General features: G+C 42.2%; 3 protein-coding genes, 1 long non-coding RNA gene and 1 pseudogene across 12 annotated transcripts in view; 2 read left to right on the top strand and 3 right to left on the bottom strand.

The window, feature by feature from the left end:
• Positions 1-157: 157 nt before the first annotated feature.
• MYCBP (MYC binding protein) lies at positions 158-5,919 on the bottom strand. The gene is made up of 5 exons (NM_001252277.1): positions 5,863-5,919; positions 5,590-5,662; positions 2,111-2,159; positions 1,742-1,871; positions 158-380 (listed from the first exon to the last, which is right to left on the bottom strand). Exons 1-5 carry the CDS (start codon positions 5,875-5,877, stop codon positions 336-338), a joined length of 312 nt encoding a protein of 103 aa, NP_001239206.1. The 5' UTR covers positions 5,878-5,919; the 3' UTR covers positions 158-335.
• Positions 5,920-6,024: 105 nt separating this feature from the next.
• Positions 6,025-18,175, top strand: part of LOC102157317 — a 54,656-nt gene continuing 42,505 nt past the window's right edge. For 3 of the 6 annotated variants that reach the window (XR_005370128.1, XR_005370126.1, XR_005370131.1), the window contains exons 1-2: positions 6,026-6,185; positions 6,421-6,528. This is a non-coding gene — a long non-coding RNA (uncharacterized LOC102157317). Of the gene's footprint in view, positions 6,186-6,420; positions 6,539-18,175 lie in introns of all 6 variants that reach the window. The other 3 variants (XR_005370129.1, XR_005370127.1, XR_005370130.1) reach the window with 2 other exon arrangements.
• On the bottom strand, positions 6,664-9,489 carry GJA9 (gap junction protein alpha 9). The gene has a single exon (XM_038557830.1). The coding sequence runs from the start codon at positions 8,673-8,675 to the stop codon at positions 7,131-7,133; it is 1,545 nt and encodes a 514-aa protein (XP_038413758.1). The 5' UTR covers positions 8,676-9,489; the 3' UTR covers positions 6,664-7,130.
• On the top strand, positions 10,142-10,247 carry LOC119869442 (annotated as a pseudogene).
• RHBDL2 (rhomboid like 2) overlaps positions 16,111-18,175 on the bottom strand; it is a 49,195-nt gene continuing 47,130 nt past the window's right edge. For all 4 annotated transcript variants that reach the window (XM_038557832.1, XM_038557835.1, XM_038557834.1 and 1 more), the window contains 2 exons: positions 17,485-17,546; positions 16,111-16,661 (listed from right to left, as the gene is read on the bottom strand). In XM_038557832.1, the coding sequence (XP_038413760.1) occupies positions 16,482-16,661; positions 17,485-17,546 (242 nt within the window). In that variant the 3' untranslated portion in view covers positions 16,111-16,481. The remainder of the gene's footprint in view (positions 16,662-17,484; positions 17,547-18,175) is intronic.

Here is an 18,175-nt window from a genome sequence, read left to right as displayed (position 1 = left end):
TCCATGCTGAACTTCTTGGCCTACATACAACCAGTACCATCATTCCTAGTCAGACTAATAAACAATGTCCTTTAAGGTAATGAATTAGATGGCTGTGTTTAGATTTTTTTTCAGGATTCACTTTGGATTCTCCTGCTTTTAAGACCCAAAGAAAGTTATATTGAGTTTTTATTGGTGATTCTAAGTATATGTGTTTATAACAGTTAAAGTGTGATAGGTGAATTCAACATATTAAAAGAGTTCTAGAGCATCTGTTCAGAAAAGATTATATACTATACAAACTATTCAAGTCATACAAAACCATTTTTTCAGTGTCTTTTCAACTGAGAAGAATCCTATTCAGCACGCTTCTCCTCCTGAGGTGGTTCATACTGAGCAAGCTATAGGGCAAAGACAGAGGAGTTTAGGTGAATTTTATTCTAAGTTGGGTAAAAAAAAAAAAACTTAATAGTAACAAAACGAGTAGTTAACTATTATGTCCAGTTTAATTACTGAATCAGTAACTTATTATATGAATATCATATCCCTTTTTAAACCATTTAAGATTAATACAATTTAAGATTTAATATAATCAAGTCTAATGAAAACTCTTTTCATATAAGCCTTTAAAATTACTGGGAAACCAAAACTGAATTCCAATTCGAGACTACACTACTCAAATACTTGATATGCAATAATCTGTATCTTCCCAAAGATGTTGTGGCTTCTGGCAAGGTACTTAATCTTTCTCTTTACCAAACGTTGACTGAACTTTCTCTTAAAAAGCAGGAAAAAGAATAATCTAGCCAGTCAATGAAGAGCAGCTCATGTCTTTGACTTAAAAAGTGCCAAAAAGTTAACTGGTATTTGTGTTGTGGAATCCTGGATAATTTAAGATGCTGCATTTTCTGTTATGCTAAGCTGTGGTTCCCTGAAAGAACACTAGGCTAAGATTTAGGTTGTTCCAATTAGCTGTCAGATTTGAGAAGATAATTAGACTTCAAGGTGCTTTCAGTTCCTAAATATAAGATGGTCTGTGTACCTGTTTCACTTATCTCGCAAGGTTGTTGAGAAGATAAATCACATTATGAGAAATGCCTAATATAAAATGCGTTATGTGATTCAAATGTGGAAAAACCTCAAAGACTTGGAGTTGACTAATTTGAAGTTTATGAAAATTCTCACAGGAGTTTCAACAAAGAAAAAACTTTAGCAAATAGACAAAATCAGGTGCAAACAAATTTATAAAGATAGGCCAGCACATACAACTGTGCAGATTATGTACTGCACAACTCTAAGAGGTGCTATTCACAAAGCAATGACCCTACATTGACCTACTTAAATCAACTGTTCATGACTCCCAGAAACCTCCATTTACTCATAAGCAGCATTAACCAGTACTCTCATCTTTTTTTAAGTAGGCACCATGCTCTGCATGGAGCCTAGTGCAGGGCTTGACCTCACACCCCCTACTAAGATCAAGACCTGAGCTAAGATCAAGAGTCAAGACCGAATGAGCCACCCAGGCATCCCTCTCATCTTTTTCTTGATGTGGGTTCCTAAGAACCTCTTCTTGACCACACGTAGCTTGTCCTATTTACTATCTGTCTGTGGTTTTCTAGATAGGGCATCAGTTCAGCCTTGCAGTTAATTGAGATTATTAATCCCCCTACCTTCCCTGCTATCCGTTTTAGTGAGGCTTTGATCTTATAATCATTAAAGATGAAATTATTTTTAACATGAATTCTTTTAAAACATTTACCTTTGTTTTCAGTTTTTTATTTTCTTCTACAATAGCTTCATATTTTTCTTTCATTTCTGCCAATTCTAGGCGAAGCAGCTCTATTTCTGGATTTTCTGGGGTAGCAGCTCCTAAGTGATGCTTTAAGAAACTAATATCAAAGTTAAGAATTTACTTGAGCTGAATGAAACTAATGAAATATCTCAGAGTAGTATCAATATCTCTGATCACAGTCACCCCATCTTACCACCACCATTTACCCAGAGATCATCACCACAAAACTTGAAGTAACTTTTTCAATCATCAAAAATATTTCAAATATTATTTATGTGAAAAAATAAGAGTTCCAAAAATAAGTCCTTTTTCTGACTTGAAAGATGAAAAGGATACTCCAAAGCACTATTAGGTTTCTCTGGTTCTTCATATAAGGCTACCAATACTGCAAATCAAAAAGCAGAAAAAAGCAACAATTAAAGTCTTAAATTTGACTGAAATTATATTCCATAGCTCAGTAAATATTAAGTGCCCATTATATGCCAAGCACATTGCTAGGGCTGCCATACCATGGTAAACAAGGCAGATAAGGTCCCTGCTCTCAACAAATTTACAGTCTAGTGCAAAAGCAAGGAACTAGACAAAAAAAAGAGCATCAAGCGGCAATACAGGATGATGGATTATGGGAGCACATTGGAAGAACACCTAACTCAGCCCAAAGCACCAGGGAAGGCTCCCCAATGAAGGGAAATAAGATGTGAGACTTGGCTCTGAGGGTTTCAGATAAAATGGGAAGGTGAGGGGGTGGGGAGGACAAGAGAACAACATATTGAGGAACTGAAAATTCAAATATGGCTAGATGGAGCTATGAACTATGTGGCAGGGAAGGAAGCTGGCAAGGTGGTCAGGAGGCAGACCACGGAGGATCCGGCAAGTTTGGTTGGACTTTGATGCTCAAAACAGGAGGCATATAATTAAACAGTTTAAGCAGGACAGTGACAGGATCGCTCTTGACTGCTGTGTGAAAGATCCAGAGTGGGACAAGGATGAAGGCAGGAAGAGCAGTTAAGAGGCAGGTGTCCTAATCCAGCTGAAAAAGATAGTAACCTGCGCTAGCGTGATGGAGGGGTGAAAACAAAGTAGATTAATTTGAGAAAAATTTTGGAGAATCAACAGGGCTTATGGTAATTACTGGAAGAAGCTTTGAATTCAAAGTGTGCTTCAAGAATAGTTTCATATACAATATGCTAAATAACCACCAACCAAAAACTTTACCAGTAATCGACATGCTCAGATCAACATTAAAATAGATGTTTTAGTTTGTACCCAAAAGCTTATGTCAGCACTACCTTTCTCATCTTCTATTGAACAAATTCCTCCTAGGATTTACTACTCAGACAAAAATCTCTCTAAACCAGTGGTTAAATTTTTTGTGCATGGAACCCTTTGAAAAATGACAAAAGCCAAAAATTTAACTACACACACAAAAAAATGTGCATCTCTAGACTCCAAGAACTGCTGTAAAACTTACACGTTTCCTTTTTTATTTTTTTAGTTTTAATAATTCATCAAAATAATACACAGTATGAAAAAGTCAAATGACAATCAATGACTTTTAACAACCTGGACTGAGTTCTGATAGTTACTCTTCTAAATGTATTACAACCTGGTTTTTTAAGAATCTGGTATGTTTACATCACCAGCCCCCTCTCCCTTCAATATGTTTTTCTTTAAATTACATACTCAAGCCTGTTTCTTCTTCCACTAATTTCTACTAATCTCTGCCAACTAACTCTATAAGACATGAATAACTCTAAGCCTTTCTACCTCTTCCGCACCCCATTTCTTTCAGCTTCTAAATTTCTGTCAGTGCTACCATGAGGTTGATAGTTACAGAACACAATGTAAATGTCAAGCTTCCTGTGCTTTTCTATAGATGAAATATACTTCCTTTTAATCAGACAAGAACTTGATAGCTGGTGTTTCCCTTTTTGCCTTAGAGGTGGGATTTTTTAGAGGTTAGTATGGTACTCAACTCAAATGCCTTTTTCCAAATGACTTCTCTTTATCTTTAGCCATCCTTATAGTGTTTTAATGTTAGAAGCAGTTTCAGATCCTCTTAGAAATAAGCTTTATTAAAATCATAAATTAAATTTGTGGAAAGTACCCACGTTTGGAGCTGAAAAATCAAATTTTAAATAGGTCACATCAGTAGACACTATGTTATCTGATATTGAGGAGACTGGAAGTCTACAGAGGTGGAGGAGTTAGATGCCAATAGATGTGACCAAGAGAAAAGAAGCCTTCAGTGGTTTCCAATCTCATGAGGGAAGATCCATGTATGGCCACAAGGCTGTTACCCCCTGCCAAGGTCACTTCTCTGCCTTCTAACTTTCTGTCTTTAATTTCATGCAGTCACCCTGGCCTCCTTGCACTTCCTGGAACTCTTGACATCACATTTCATTCAGATCTCTGCTCAAATGTTACTTAAAAGAAACCTTCCCCCACCACCTCTTGCTCTTTATCCCCCTTTGCTGTATTTTCATTCATAACAATTCCCACTGGCTGGCACTACTTATTTATCTGTCTCCACCAACTAGAAGAAGCTTATTTGGAGCAGGGTCTTTCTTTTTTCTTTCCCCACTGATGTATCCCCAGTGCCTAGAACAGAGACCTGAATAAAACGGTTTAATAAATGAAAGAAAAGAACTCATGGAGTTTTTTTAAGGTTGGGGGTTGGGGGGTCGGTATTGAAATTCCAAGTTTCTGTGACATTTCAAGAGAGGACAGAGCACAGCACTTTCATAGAGTACTCCTGTAATGTTTGCTGAAATTTAATTGTATTAATTTAATTGTATTTAATTTAATTGCAGATAGAAGGAAACTAGTACCCAAACCTAAGGTAGGTAGCAATTCAAAATTATCAGCCCAGGTATGGGAATTAAAAGCCCTGCTTTGTGCTAAGGTCCAGTTGTTACTCTCCCAGAATTTTCTCCTAATAGGCTTTGCTTCTGGCCAAAGAGCAGTTACCAAATCATCTCCCAGACGCTTCTCGTGTGGACCCAGTCATCATCCTGGACAGCTTTTCTGTTCTATACCCTTGAAAGTTCTAGCCAGTGAGTTGAACGATACATAGCAGGCATTCACATTATTGCTGAGCTAATAAGCAGTAGCCCAACTGTCTCCTGGAACGCTGCAGTTTCAAGCTCCTTCCTCATCTCAGGTCTCGAACACACGCACACACAGACACCCCCCCCCTCCCCAGAAAGAGATACAGTGTCACAGCTTCCATCTTAAGTGTAAACAATATAACCATTTTCATGTGCCCTCAAGCTCTTTAAACTCTAATTCTACTTCGGAAATCTGCACAGGGCAGGAACTGGCATCGCCTACGAAAGCGGGGCTGTAAAACCACAGTCAAACTGATTCTTAATCGCCTATTTGGGGGATTCGGTTCACTTGGTTATTTTTATCCGCCAACTTTGGAAATCCGGTCATTTTCCCCCTTGCCCTTTGTCCGGGGGGAAACATGCTGCTTTACCTAATTTTGACTCCGCAAAAAGTGTCAGGAGGGAGGGATTGGGATCTCAGGGTCTTTAGCAAACATGCCTTCTGCGGCCGCTGGAGGCAAAGCAACGGAAGTTGGAGGGACTTTGCAACAGCTGCAAGAGTTCCACTCCCCGCCCGGAGAGCGCGGCAGCCCGGCGCGGGCGGCGTCCCCGCCGAGCCCCGGGCCCACCTGGCAGGGCCCACCTGGCAGGCCCCACCTGCTGCCCCTCCCGCCCCCGCCCCCGCCCCGCGCCTCGGCCCGGCAGGGGCGCAGCGCCGAGGAGCACGACGTGGACACGAGGAGCCCCCTCCCGGCGCATGCTCACCCTTGGTCAGCGTGTCCAGCACCCCCGACTTCTCCAAGTACCTCCGGAACTGCTCGCGCTTCGAGTCGGCGGCCTGAGGAGACACGGCGGGTCAGCGGCCGAAGCGCAGGGGCCGGAGCAGGAAGAAGGCGCTGGGAGTCCGGCAGCCCCGCCTCCGCCTCCGCCTCGCTACTCGGGCCCCCCAAACCTGCGCGCGCGCCCCCACGCCCTCCCGGAGCCGACCAGCGGCTGGCTCCCGCCCGCACGCCCCCAGCCACGCCGCGCCCCCCTCACTTTGTAATGGGCCATAGTGACAGCGGCAGCGGCGTAGCTGGCGCCCGAGACCGTGGCTGGCGGGCTCCGAGCCGCACTGCTCATGCGCCGCAGGGCGCGCGCGCCTGCGCACTTGCGAACCGCGGTCGGCGAGCGCGGGGGCGTGGCCTGTTTTCATGACGACGGGGACGCTGCGAGGGCCCCGCGGCAGGCCGGGCCGAGGGAGGCTGCGCGCGCCTGCCTCCTGCTCCCGGGGCCGCGCCTCGCCTTCCTCTTCCGGTCCCTGCGGCGGTTCGGTTGCTCAGCGAGAGGCGAGGTCGAGGGGACTCGGGACGGGCGTCCAGGTGGGGCCGGAGGGGGCGGGGCGCCCGGGGGCGGGGCCTGCGGGGGCCGGAGCGCGGCGGGATGCGCGGGCGCGGGGCTGGGCGCACCTGCCTCCCCCGGGACCTCGGTAGCGGCGCTAGCCCACCTGGACGCGCCGGCTTCCTGGCGCTCCTCCCGGAAAGGGGCGCGCGACCCGCCGCCGGTCGACCGAGCGCTTGGAATCGTTATGTTTCAGCTCCAGCTGTTTACTTTCAGAGTTTGTTTTGTGGCCGGCGTGATTGAGAAGGGCCCCTGGAGGGTGAGCAGTGACGTCGTACTGGGTGCCGGTGTTAAACAGGTTTCTTCTTTTCATTCTCCTGCAAGGTAGGCGCTGGTGAGTGAAGTGGTTAGAGGAACCAGGGAGTGTGGAGCTACGCCCGCCAACCTGGGCAATGAATCACGATGCTCTGAAGCCACCGATCTTTTTTAAGATTTTATTTACTAGATAGCAACGTCATCGTTACACTCAAGAGGCAGCAAGTTGCAGTCTATAAGGAAACTAAATTAAGTCCCATTGACAAACAATTTAACCATCGTCCAGAAACAAAAGATTCGCAACCAAAAGGGAGGATGATGTAGATCCAGAACCATCTCCCAAGGTTCCTTCAGGGAAAAACTTCCTTCAAGGAAAAACCTGGTTCCAAACCGTGAAGCCTCAGTTCTGAATTTGTGACTTGGCAAGAATCAGTTTTCATGGATTCTGAAGGGAGCCTGTAAAGCAGTAACCCCGAGTTGGTAACTATGGCTTTGAATTTAAAACTGCCCCTTCGCCATTCAGAATGGATGCGTGTGTTTTTCTTTTTGAGATGGGTTTGCAATGGTCTGTCGGAACAGCTGGTCTTTAGAGCTGCCCTTACCTGTGCTCCACCACCACTAGGCTACCTCTGTGATAACAATATGCAGAAAGTCTAGGAGCCCACAGCTGCTCAGATCTGAAGGTCTGTGGGAGCCCGCCTGCCAGTGAGGTGGTTTGTCAGCAACACTAAATGATTTGGAGGACAAGCAGTAGGATTATTGCAGCCTCTGACCAAATCAGAATCGAAGGTCAACTGTCCCAAAGAATCAGGAGTGTCTGAAATGTCAGGTGCTTGGCAGTCTCCCTGCGAAGGGGGAAGGGTTCTAATCGTGCCCTCTCTGCACTGACCCTTGAGGTTTCCTTTAGGGGGTGACCCCTGATTTTCCTCTTCTGGAGAGGGACCCCATGTCGTGCTAAGCCACGACTGTTCCCAAGCACCCTGAGCAGGCGGAGGGAACGCTGTTTGGGATGACTGCCCCATGTGATTATCCAGTTCTATAGCAACACCTGGAATAGAACAATGACCTCTAGAGCAGTGGTTCCTTTTGCCGTCTTTGCAGGCCATTTCTCTCTTTTCCTTTAATGGGGTACCCACTTCTCTTCTAAATATTTTATGAGTGTCTTCATTATTACACGAGCTGATGTGTTGAAGATGACTACACGTAGCACTAAGTGTACGCATCTCATCAGAAAGTACGGTTTCTTGTTCATCCAAAATGCATTTCTCATCATTTCCACTGTGGTTGTCAGGATCTGCCTGAAATGCAGGTGAACTTAAACTAGGACACGCTGCTGGGTGTTTTTGCTTTTCCATTAACAGATAATAATCAGGTGCAGAAGAGAATCCCTTCAGTGAGTTTGCAGATGTGCTCTGATATTTGGCAAGATTTTGTTTTGACTTGTTTGCAAAGAATTCATTATGCTCATCCTTCAACTTATATTGTCCCCAAAGCCCTCTTTTAATCTTTTTAAAACCGAGGTGGAAAATTTCTAGAACATTTAAGAAAAGTGAAACAGTGGCTATAGATTGCATAAATAATAGGAATATTGTCTTTTCTGTTGGTCTTGAGACAAAGCAGTCAATTACATTTGGACATGGGTGGCCATGGCATTTAAATAAAGGCTGTAAATGAAATCCGTATAAAAGATACTGTCCAATCATGAACCCAACCTCAACCATAGAGCGAGTGAAAATGTGTACCACATAAGTGCAAAGCAGGGTTCCTCTGAGTGGAGCTTTATTTAGTTTCCTTTGTTCCAGCTGACAGAGTTCTTGCTCCAGTCTTCTCCGATCCCCAGGCACTTCAAACCCCACCCCCCCCAGTGCTCCTCTCAGTTGAGCTTTCCTCCTCTGCCTCTCTTTCTCCAGAACCCGCAGTCGGTACAAAGCATGGCCCATGTAGACCAGGGACGGTGAAGACACAAATATCACCTGCAAAACCCAATATCTAACGAGGGAGATAGGAAAGGCCTGGTCATAGCACACATTTCTGCAGCCAGGTTGTTCTGTATTACAGATGAAGCCAGACTGCTCATCATTCCAGACATCTTCAGCTGCTACACCCAGAACAAGCATTCGAAATATGAACAGGACAGTGAGCCAGATCTTTCCAATTATGGTGGAGTGGATGTGAACTTCCTCCAGGATGCCTCCAAGGAAATTCCAGTTCCCCATGCTTATTTACTCAGCCATCTTCACTCTGAACCCCATCAGATAGGAGACAGATAAATTCTTCTATTCTGAAGGGCGTGCTGTTTCGTAAAGCAACCCTATGGCCAAAACATGAACAAAGCATCACTCTCTTAAGTGTACTGGTTGCTCTACTTTTTCCCTAGAGAACTGATCATTTTATCAAGAATATATGTAAGATATCAGGAATTGAAAATCACTTATGTTTAGACGTCATAATGCAATGAAGAAAAAAAAAGATACCTGGAGGGAGGGGGTTGTATATATTCTCTATGAAGAATAGAATGTAGATGGGTATTTGGCTGACTCAGAAAAGCATGTGACTCTTGATCTTAGGGTTGTGAGTTCAAGTCCCATGTTGGGTATAGAGATTATTTTAAAATAAGTAAATAAAACTTAAAAACAACAATCGTAGGATTCCCTACAAGAAAGGAATCTTGTTATTGTTAGCTGAAGTTTATTACTGTTTTACTTTCTTTAACGGAGAACTTTTGGAGAGGTTTCTAAGACTACTGACATGATTTTATAAACCTCTTTATTAAGATTATATAAAAATTATAACCAAAGTCGGTGCTTTTAAAAACCTCATTTATACACTCAAGGGAAAATGAATGGGTTTCTTTTGATAAGTCAGTAAGATACAGCACTTAATGAAACCAGAGGAAACAGATCTGGTTTTTGCTAAAGAATTTAGATTTGGGAACCCTGGGTGGCGCAGCGGTTTGGCGCCTGCCTTTGGCCCAGGGCGCAATCCTGGAGACCCGGGATCGAATCCAACGTCGGGCTCCCGGTACATGGAGCCTGCTTCTCCCTCTGCCTGTGTTGTGTCTCTGCCTCTCTCTCTCTCTCTGTGTGACTATCATAAATAAATAAGATTTGTTTTTTAATCCACATATAAGTGTCAAATTTCTGGTGGCTTTCTGGCAGTTGTTGAACATTTTCGAAACAGAAATTTCAGTAATATTTATGAATATCTGTAAAATCATTAATGAATAATTGTATACATTTTTATCATCTTAAAATGAACTCCAGTTAACTAAGTAAAATTTAAATTAAAAAAATAGAATTTAAAGATTAATGCAAAAAAAGAAAGAACTCCAAAAATGTTCAACTATTTTTGTGCTACCAGAATGATATTAGATAGTTCTTGAAATAAACTGATGGCTGTTGTGGTGGTGATATTTTTTCATTGTAACAATATTTGATCTATTTCAGACACTTTAGCTTGCTTTTGTGGAAGGAACAGTGGGCAAATTATAATTTACATGCTTGGATTATCAAGCAGTACATTCCATATTAAGATAGATATCCTAGTTCTAAGAGGAAGTTACATCCCACAGGAAAGATACAAAGAGGAATGTTTTCGTAACTTTAATTTAAAATATCAATGTGTATCCTATATCCTATATGTAAAGGGAATGTTACACAATTAAATAAAAGACTGGGATGCTAGGACTATACTTTCAGAGATCATTTCTATAGTTTGTTACTAGAGAAGTTTCTCTGAAAGTGTAGGGTACCGGTCTCATTCATTTGGGGAATATAAAAAATAGTGAAAGGGAATAAAGGGGAAAGGAGAAAAAATGAGTGGGAAATATCAGAAAGGGAGACAGAACATGAGAGATTCCTAACTCTGGGAAATGAACTAGGGGTGGTGGAAGGGGAGGTGGGCGGGGGTGGGGGTGACTGGGTGACGGGCACTGAGGGGGGGCACTTGATGGGATGAGCACTGGGTGTTATTCTATATGTTGGCAAATTGAACACCAATAAAAAATAAATTTATAAAAAATATAAAAAATAAAGACTGGGATGCTATAGCTAAATGATATGTTCATCACAAAAATCTTAGATGTTGTTTCCTCAGTTTACAGATAGAGAAACTGAGACACACCTTACATTATACCCAAGGTCAGGGCACCTGGGTGGCTCAGTCGACCAAACATCCAACTCTTCTTTTTTCTTTCTTTCTTTTTTTTTTAATTTTTTTTAATTTTTATTTATTTATGATAGTCACAGAGAGAGAGAGAGAGAGAGGGAGGCAGAGACACAGGCAGAGGGAGAAGTAGGCTCCATGCACTGGGAGCCCGATGTGGGATTCGATCCCGGGTCTCCAGGATTGCGCCCTGGGCCAAAGGCAGGCGCCAAACCGCTGCGCCACCCAGGGATCCCCTTCTTTTTTCTTTTTTCTTTTTTTAAGATTTTTTATTTATTTATGATAGACACAGGGAAAGAGAGGCAGAGACACAGGCAGAGGGAGAAGCAGCCTCCATGCAGGGAACCCGACATGGGACTTGATCCCGGGTCTCCAGGAATCACACACACCCTGGGCCAAAGGCAGGTGCTAAACCGCTGAGCCACCCAGGGATCCCCGAAACATCCAACTCTTGATTTTGGCTCAGGTCATGATCTCAGGGTTGTGAGATCAAGCTCCATATCAGGCTCTGCACTAAGCACAGAGTCAGCTTGGGATTCTCTCCTTCTCCCTCTGCCCCTCCCCACAAAAAATAAAAATCTTTAAATTACCCAAGGTCACACAGCTGGAACTGGCATTAAAAATCAGTGTGGGCTGGGATCCCTGGGTGGCGCAGCGGTTTGGCGCCTGCCTTTGGCCCAGGGCGCGATCCTGGAGACCCGGGATCGAATCCCATGTCGGGCTCCCTGCATGGAGCCTGCTTCTCCCTCTGCCTATGTCTCTGCCTCTCTCTCTCTCTCTCTGTGTGACTGTCATGAACAAATAAATAAAATCTTTAAAAAAAAAAAAAATCAGTGTGGGGAAAAAAAATCAGATTAAAGTCAGATCCTATTCTACTAAACTGTTATTTTTCCTATTTGGGTGCACTGAGATTTGCATGAAAAAAACATTAAGAAATCATCTGTTTTCTCTTAAAAGTTTATTTAAATTAGGTATGTCAAATAGTGATCATTTGGGCTTTTTAAATAACTGGTTCTAAAGTCTTCAGTTCTTTTTCTAAAACTTAGTACAGTTTAAAAGGTTTGCAAAAGCATCAACCTTCTAAATTTAGTTGTATTCCTAAGTTAGAGAAAATCTCTATTTACCTTTTATAATGTTAATGATAGTATATTCTTTGATCCACAATCCAAAACACTTTAAAAGTGTAAACAATGTTATTATTCATATTGTTTATAATAATCACAAAATGAAAATGTCCAAAATAATTATCAATACAAGAAAGACAGTATCATCCATAATCAATAATAGTGCATCTATAGTATGGTACTATGCAACCAGTAAAAATGATAAATACTACTAATATAAAAAGATATTTGAGGGATGCCTGGGTGGCTCAGCGGTTGAGCATCTGCCTTCAGCTCAGGGCGTGATCCTGGAGTCCCAGGATCGAGTCCCACGTCAGGCTCCCTGCATGGAGCCTGCTTCTCCCTCTGCCTGTGTCTCTGCCTCTCTCTCTCTCTCTCTCTCTCTCTCTCTCTCTCTCTCTGTCTCTAATGAATAAATAATAAAATCTTTAAAAAAAAAAATATTTGATATATCATTTCAGTTTACAAAATAGAACAGTATGACCCCATAATTTTATATTTGTTTATATGTACTGATGCATACAAAAAAGCCTAGAAGGATACTCATCAAGGTATTAACTATGGGGGTGTCTGAGAGGCCCCGTCAGTTAAGTGGTGTGCCTTAACTGAATAAAACCTTAAAAAAGAAAAAAAAAAGATACTATGATAATCTCTGGGTGTGTGATTACAATCGACTTAATTTGTTATAATTATATGTATTTTAATTTGTTTTTACCATGAGCACCTCTATAATCCCCAAAAAATGCTGTTGTTGCTTTTCACCTTAAAGTACAAAAGCATAGAATTTACTGAAAGAAGGAGCAGTAAATCATTTAGCTACAAATCTTAGGTTCTGAAGCTTTCATATCCAATGACATGAATACTAGTATACACAGATTCAATCCCATAGAATTCAAAAGGAAAAAATAAGAACATTTCAAACAACTCTTAATTTGCAAAAACAGAGATTAACACAAACCTGTTTAGATAAATCGGAGAAGCAAGTCATGTTTGTTCTCTGAAAGTGTCCCTTTGCAAGTGTAGAAAAGTTCAGTCTGAGCAGTGAGTCAGCGTCAGCTCAAATCATTTGGACTCATTGTTCTTGCTTCTACAACCCTCCCTGGGTTGTAATAAACTCTCTCTGGACTGACCAATAAGGTAGCCACTAGCTACAGACAGCCATTGGGTGCTAACATCATGATTTGTGTAACACAGGAACTGAGTTTTTTAATCTTACTTAATTTTAATTAAAACGTAAGGGCTTGCATGTGCCTTGTGGCTACTTTATTGGACAGGACAGATGAAGAATATTTCCACTATTTCTAATAACACAGCAGCTTAGAAGACTGAAGTGATAAGCCCCAAATTAAGCTGTTCAGATGGTTCCTCTATAATTCAGAGATGTCAAATTTAAAATACCAGATGTTTGCATGCTTTTTTTTTTTTTTAACAGTAATTTTGCCCCCTGGGGAACCCAATTAAATAGTACTGGTTGGGATAACGTGAACCATATTTCTAGTACCAAAAAGTCCCTGACTAAAAATGGTTTCATCGTTCGATGAATTGTTTCTCTGTCTAGTTTTCTGTTATGAACAGTTAGACTTCCGTTTAGGTCATTAAAGGTCTCAAGTCTTCAGAGCTAGTGACCTGATGGGTTAACCATGACAGATGAGTATCTCTCCTCTGGGCTTTTTTTTTTTTTTTTTTTTTTAAGGTTGTTTGTTTGTTTGGTGGTGGTTTTTTAGATTTTATTTATTTATTCATGAGACCAGAATGGGGCAGAGATATAGGCAGAGGGAGAAGCAGGTTCCCTGCGGGGAGCCCAATGTGGGACTCGATCCCAGGGCCCTGGGATCACAACCTGAACCAAAAGCAGACACTCAACCCACCGAGCCACCCAGATGCCCCAAAGATTTTTTATTTTTAAGTTATCTCTACTCCCCAGCCTGGAGCTCAAACTTACAACCTTGAGAGCATGCTCTACCAACTGAACAAGCTAGGCACCCCTTCTCTGGGCTTCTTTGCCAATTAATAGATACTTTTCAGATTAAATGCAACTATTTCACAGCAAAAAAAGTATAAATATTTATTCATATTTGTATATTGTATAAATTACATATAATATGTAATCTATAAATTATTAATAAACTTGGAAAACAAATACAAATCTCAGTGAATTATTTATTTTTAACTATCAAAATGCAAATTTTTCAATGATTTACAATACCTGCTTTTGCAAAAGTGTGAGGAAAATTACTATCATCTACTTTCAATAAGAATATAAATGGAAAAAAAAGAATATAAATGGATGCAGCTACTTAAAAGGCAGTTTAAATCTGAAAATTAACATTTCTGCTTCTGGGTGCTTAAAAGATTCATTCAGCAATCATGCTCAAAGGCACACTGCATGTACTAGGAAGTTCACATAGTAGGGTTGATAATAGTACAAAATCAGTAGCCTGAGTGTCCAATAGAGGCGTGGTTAAATAATCACAGTACGTCTTTATCCTTCAGCAACTCAGAGAATGAAGGTCTCTATGTCCCATTATAAACTAAGTTACAGAGCAATACATGTAGTAAAATCTCACTTACCTTGTTAAAACCTGCATTTCATATGTATATTTAATTACCTGGAACAGAGATTAACCCAGATCTTTCTTGAGAAGCAAATCATTCTTAGAAATTATCCCACAGTATCTTCAACATGATCTCTGAACTTGCCTCTTTGGGGGTGCAGAGCAGATTCAGTGCCGTTCACTGCAGTGAGTGAGCCAGGCCTCAACTCAAATCCATTTTCCTTTTTGTGCATGATGGATGGAAAAAGGTCTGTGAGAACACACCCAGCTGTCGACAGCAGGCATCACCAGGGAAAAGAGAAGGTTCGGGGTGGGAAGGTAAGAAGGACTCTTTTAACTTCTTGTTCACATCTTTGTTTAACCAAAAACATAGCCCCAAAGCCTGCAGAACAAGGAGGTGAGGCAACAGAGACACAAAACTCCCATGCATATTCTCATACTCAAATTGAAAAACATTTTTTTTTAACAAATCTCTGATCCATTTTTCTCAATATGTTGAAATAATACATTTCTCAATATATCTATGTAAGTAGGTATGCTCCTTTCAGGATACAGCAACATGTTTGTTTATTTATTTATCAACATGTTTAGATAGGTGTTTATAAATAAAACACACCAATGATGAAAGAAAAAATTGTATTTCCTGTGTTCACATGGCCCCAAACTACTATTTTTGGAAAAGACTGCCCAAGGTGCCTGGGTGGCTTAGTTGGTTAAGCATCTAATTCGTGGTCTCAGCTCAGGTCTTGATCTCAAGGTTGTGAGTTCATGAGTTCAAGCCCTGTGTTGGGCTCCATGGAGCCTACTTTTTTTTTTTTTTTTTTTTTTGAGCAGAGGAGGGGGGTGGGAGGGAGGGGCAGAGGGACAGAGAGAGTGAATCCCAAGCAGGCTCCAGGCTGAGCTCAGAGCCCAATGAGGGGGGAGAGAGGGAGGGGGCCTCCATCCCATGACCCTGAAATCATGATCTGAGCCAAAATCAAGAGTCAGATGCTTAACCAACTAAGCCACCCAGGCGTCCCAACATGAAGCCAACTTAAAAAAAAAATAAATAGCCAACAATCTGGGTTCTATAATAAGAAAGGAGACAGGCTTCTCAGCCTTCAGATCTGACATTTTACCTTTTGTAAATAAATCCTACCCACTCCCAGGAGAGCCACTCATGTAAAGGAAGAGAATCCAGGGATCCCTGGGTGGCTCAGAGGTTTAGCACCGCCTTCAGCCCGGGAAGTGATCCTGGAGTCCTGGGATCGAGTCCCACGTCGGGCTCCCTGCATGGAGCCTGCTTGAGTCTCTGCCTCTCTCTCTTCCTTTCTCTATGTCTCTCATAAATAAATAAATAAAATCTTAAAAAAAAAAAAAAAAAAGAGAGAGAGAGAATCCAGAGTCCAGGTGCCTCGTATGCACCAGAAAGCTACTTCTAGGTTCCTTGGGGTCCTAGACACACTTCTAGAATTTAAAACTGGCAGTCCAGAAAATTTTCAGTCTTCTTTTACAAATATTTCTACCACTTATGGCACACTCACAGAAATGTTTGTTCCTATACTCCCATGATACCCGCAACTTGCAGGATTTGGGGGAAAGAGCATCATTAGACCAGTAGGGGAGAAGAGGATGGGCTTTTGAGTCATTACCAACCTTTAAATCCTGCGCCCTCTTAGACAAGGTACTTGATTTTTCTTAATGAGTTTCCATGTCCTCCCCCCAGATACAGAGTAATAGCCACCTTTCTGGGTCACTGAAACCACATATAAACCACCTCAAACAGTGATATGTCCACCCCAACAGTGATTGAAGGTGATTATCAATAGTCTGACACAAGTATGAAAAGTTTTTATTATCAGCACAGTACAATATATGTGGGTTCTATCAAACAGTCTCTATAATATATCATCCAAGGAGAGCAAGTCTCTTAGAGACCACATGTCTGGAAAGAGCCAATGCCTGCTTTTTACCGTCCCTCCCCTGCTCCCTCTCTCTCTTCTCCCTCCTCCTGCTTTCAGAATCCCCATCCCTAAACCCTAACCCCTTTTGTAAACAGTCTTTGCAACTGAGAACTTCAGTTGTGTTCTGACCTCTTTATAAAACTGTCAGCATTTGCAAGGACTTCTCTGTCTCTTCCTAGACTTCAGTTCTTTTCCCAGATGGCTCTTTTCATTACTTGCTTCCTATGAGAGGCAGGTCAGTTTGCCGGGGATAGGAAAATGTTGAAGAACACGGCAAATAAGACACAAGCAAAATAAGCTGCAATTGCCATCCAAAATCGTGGATCCTTCAGCAGTGCCTTATCAAAGCAGCTAAACACAGTGTAACCTATGGACATTCCAGCGAATCCGCCTGCAATGTGGGCTGCAAAAGACACCTGGGGAGGGAGAGAGGAGCAATGAAAATAAGTGAAGAAAATGCTGTTTTCATATTCGAGCTGCATCACCCTCTTCCTAAAACACAAATGCCATCAAACAAGAGTCCCAAAAGCTCACAGAACAAGGAGAATGGGGCAAAAGAGACATAAAACTCCCATGTGCACAGAGAGGAGATGTTCTGAGAACGTGCAGAGCCAAAAAATGTCATTTCATCAGCTCTCTGAGTGCACAGGACCGAGCCACTGTTTCTCATTCTCTGTCACCATCACGTTCGGGATGGTTCTATATGTCAAGAGAATGTGTTGCATGACCACAAGGGATCTCAGTAGGAGCCGTGTCTGACCCCACATAAATGGAATGTCAGAATGAGAACCCAGATGATGGATACACACAGATATGCAAACAAACTATCCAATTCAAAGACCACTTAAAACTGAAAATCTCTGCCAGGTGTTTTTTTATGTTTTTATGGGGTTTTTTTGTTGTTGTTGTTTTTGTTTTTTTTACTGCCAAGTCATCTGGACCCAAATTTTCATTGCTATTTTCCAATCAGCTTTTTATAACCCTGTGGACAGTGAAATCCCTTCTCCCCTGTTTTGCTCCCAGTAGGGCAGGTGCAGAGAAAGAGCTGGTGGGGATCAGGGCTGTGAGAGAGTTAAGTGAAAAGGACAATCCAAAAGTCTGATTTCCTCAGGAATTTGCTTGCCTTCCTAATGGAAGTTTGGCTGCCCTAAATGGGTGCCCCTTTTTGCTGGGCCTTTTTAGCTATGGATAGGATAGGTAAACAAGCTTTCATTGAAAAACATAATAAACTGAACTCACCGGTGACCCGTCTGCAGGGACAAAGAACCTTCTGTAGAGAGCAAATCCCATATCCGACATAACTAGAAAGAAAAACAGCCTGATGAAGCCCCCAGGAGCGCCACAACAATGCACCAGATGTTTTGGGTTCTCTTCTGATAATGGTGGCAGCTAACATTTATTGAGATTTACTCTGTGCCAGGTGCTGCTGTAAGAGCTTTATGGGTATTAATTCCCTAATCCTCACAAGGACCCTAGGAAATAAGTATATCATTATCCCATTTTACAGATGCGTTCATCCCACCTGTATCTACTGGTTATCTTCTTTGCACCAGGCACTCTTCTAGGTGGTGGAGATACTGCAGGGAACAGACCAAACAGCCCTGCCTCATAGAGCGGATGGTCTAGTTGGGGCGGAGAGGTTGGGGCACACCAGTAAAACATACACTACATCAAATGACGCTAAGTGCTCCATCAAATGGACAAAATGCAAAGAGAGGAAGGAGGATTAGGAAAGCTGGGAGTAGGGTGTGATGTTTAGTAGGAGAGTCAGGGACAGTCTCACTGAGACTATGCCATTTGACAGAGATCAGAGAGCAAGCCATGCTGACATCTGAAGTAAGAGTCTTCCAGGCAGAGGGAAGAGCAAGTGCAAAGTCCCTGAGGCAGGACTGTGCCTGATGTGCTGGAGCTGAGCTGGCTGGCTGGCTAA

Source organism: Canis lupus, chromosome 15 (genome assembly GCF_011100685.1).
Source record: "Canis lupus familiaris isolate Mischka breed German Shepherd chromosome 15, alternate assembly UU_Cfam_GSD_1.0, whole genome shotgun sequence".
NCBI classification, from domain to species: Eukaryota; Metazoa; Chordata; class Mammalia; order Carnivora; family Canidae; genus Canis; species Canis lupus.
The sequence above is the reverse complement of the archived record's forward strand: the minus strand, read 5'-3'. Positions and strand labels throughout refer to the sequence as shown.

What these genes read in the sequence shown, in the direction of transcription:
- MYCBP (NM_001252277.1), bottom strand. An exon ending in GCTGGACACGCTGACCAAGG is followed by an intron (nt 2,160 to 5,589) that starts GTGAGCATGCGC and finishes TTTGATTTGCAG; the next exon opens with TATTGGTAGCCTTATATGAA. An exon ending in AAACCTAATAGTGCTTTGGA is followed by an intron (nt 1,872 to 2,110) that starts GTATCCTTTTCA and finishes CTTTGATATTAG; the next exon opens with TTTCTTAAAGCATCACTTAG.
- GJA9 (XM_038557830.1), bottom strand. Translation starts at nt 8,675, where the DNA reads ATGGGGAACTGGAATTTCCTTGGAGGCATCCTGGAGGAAGTTCACATC.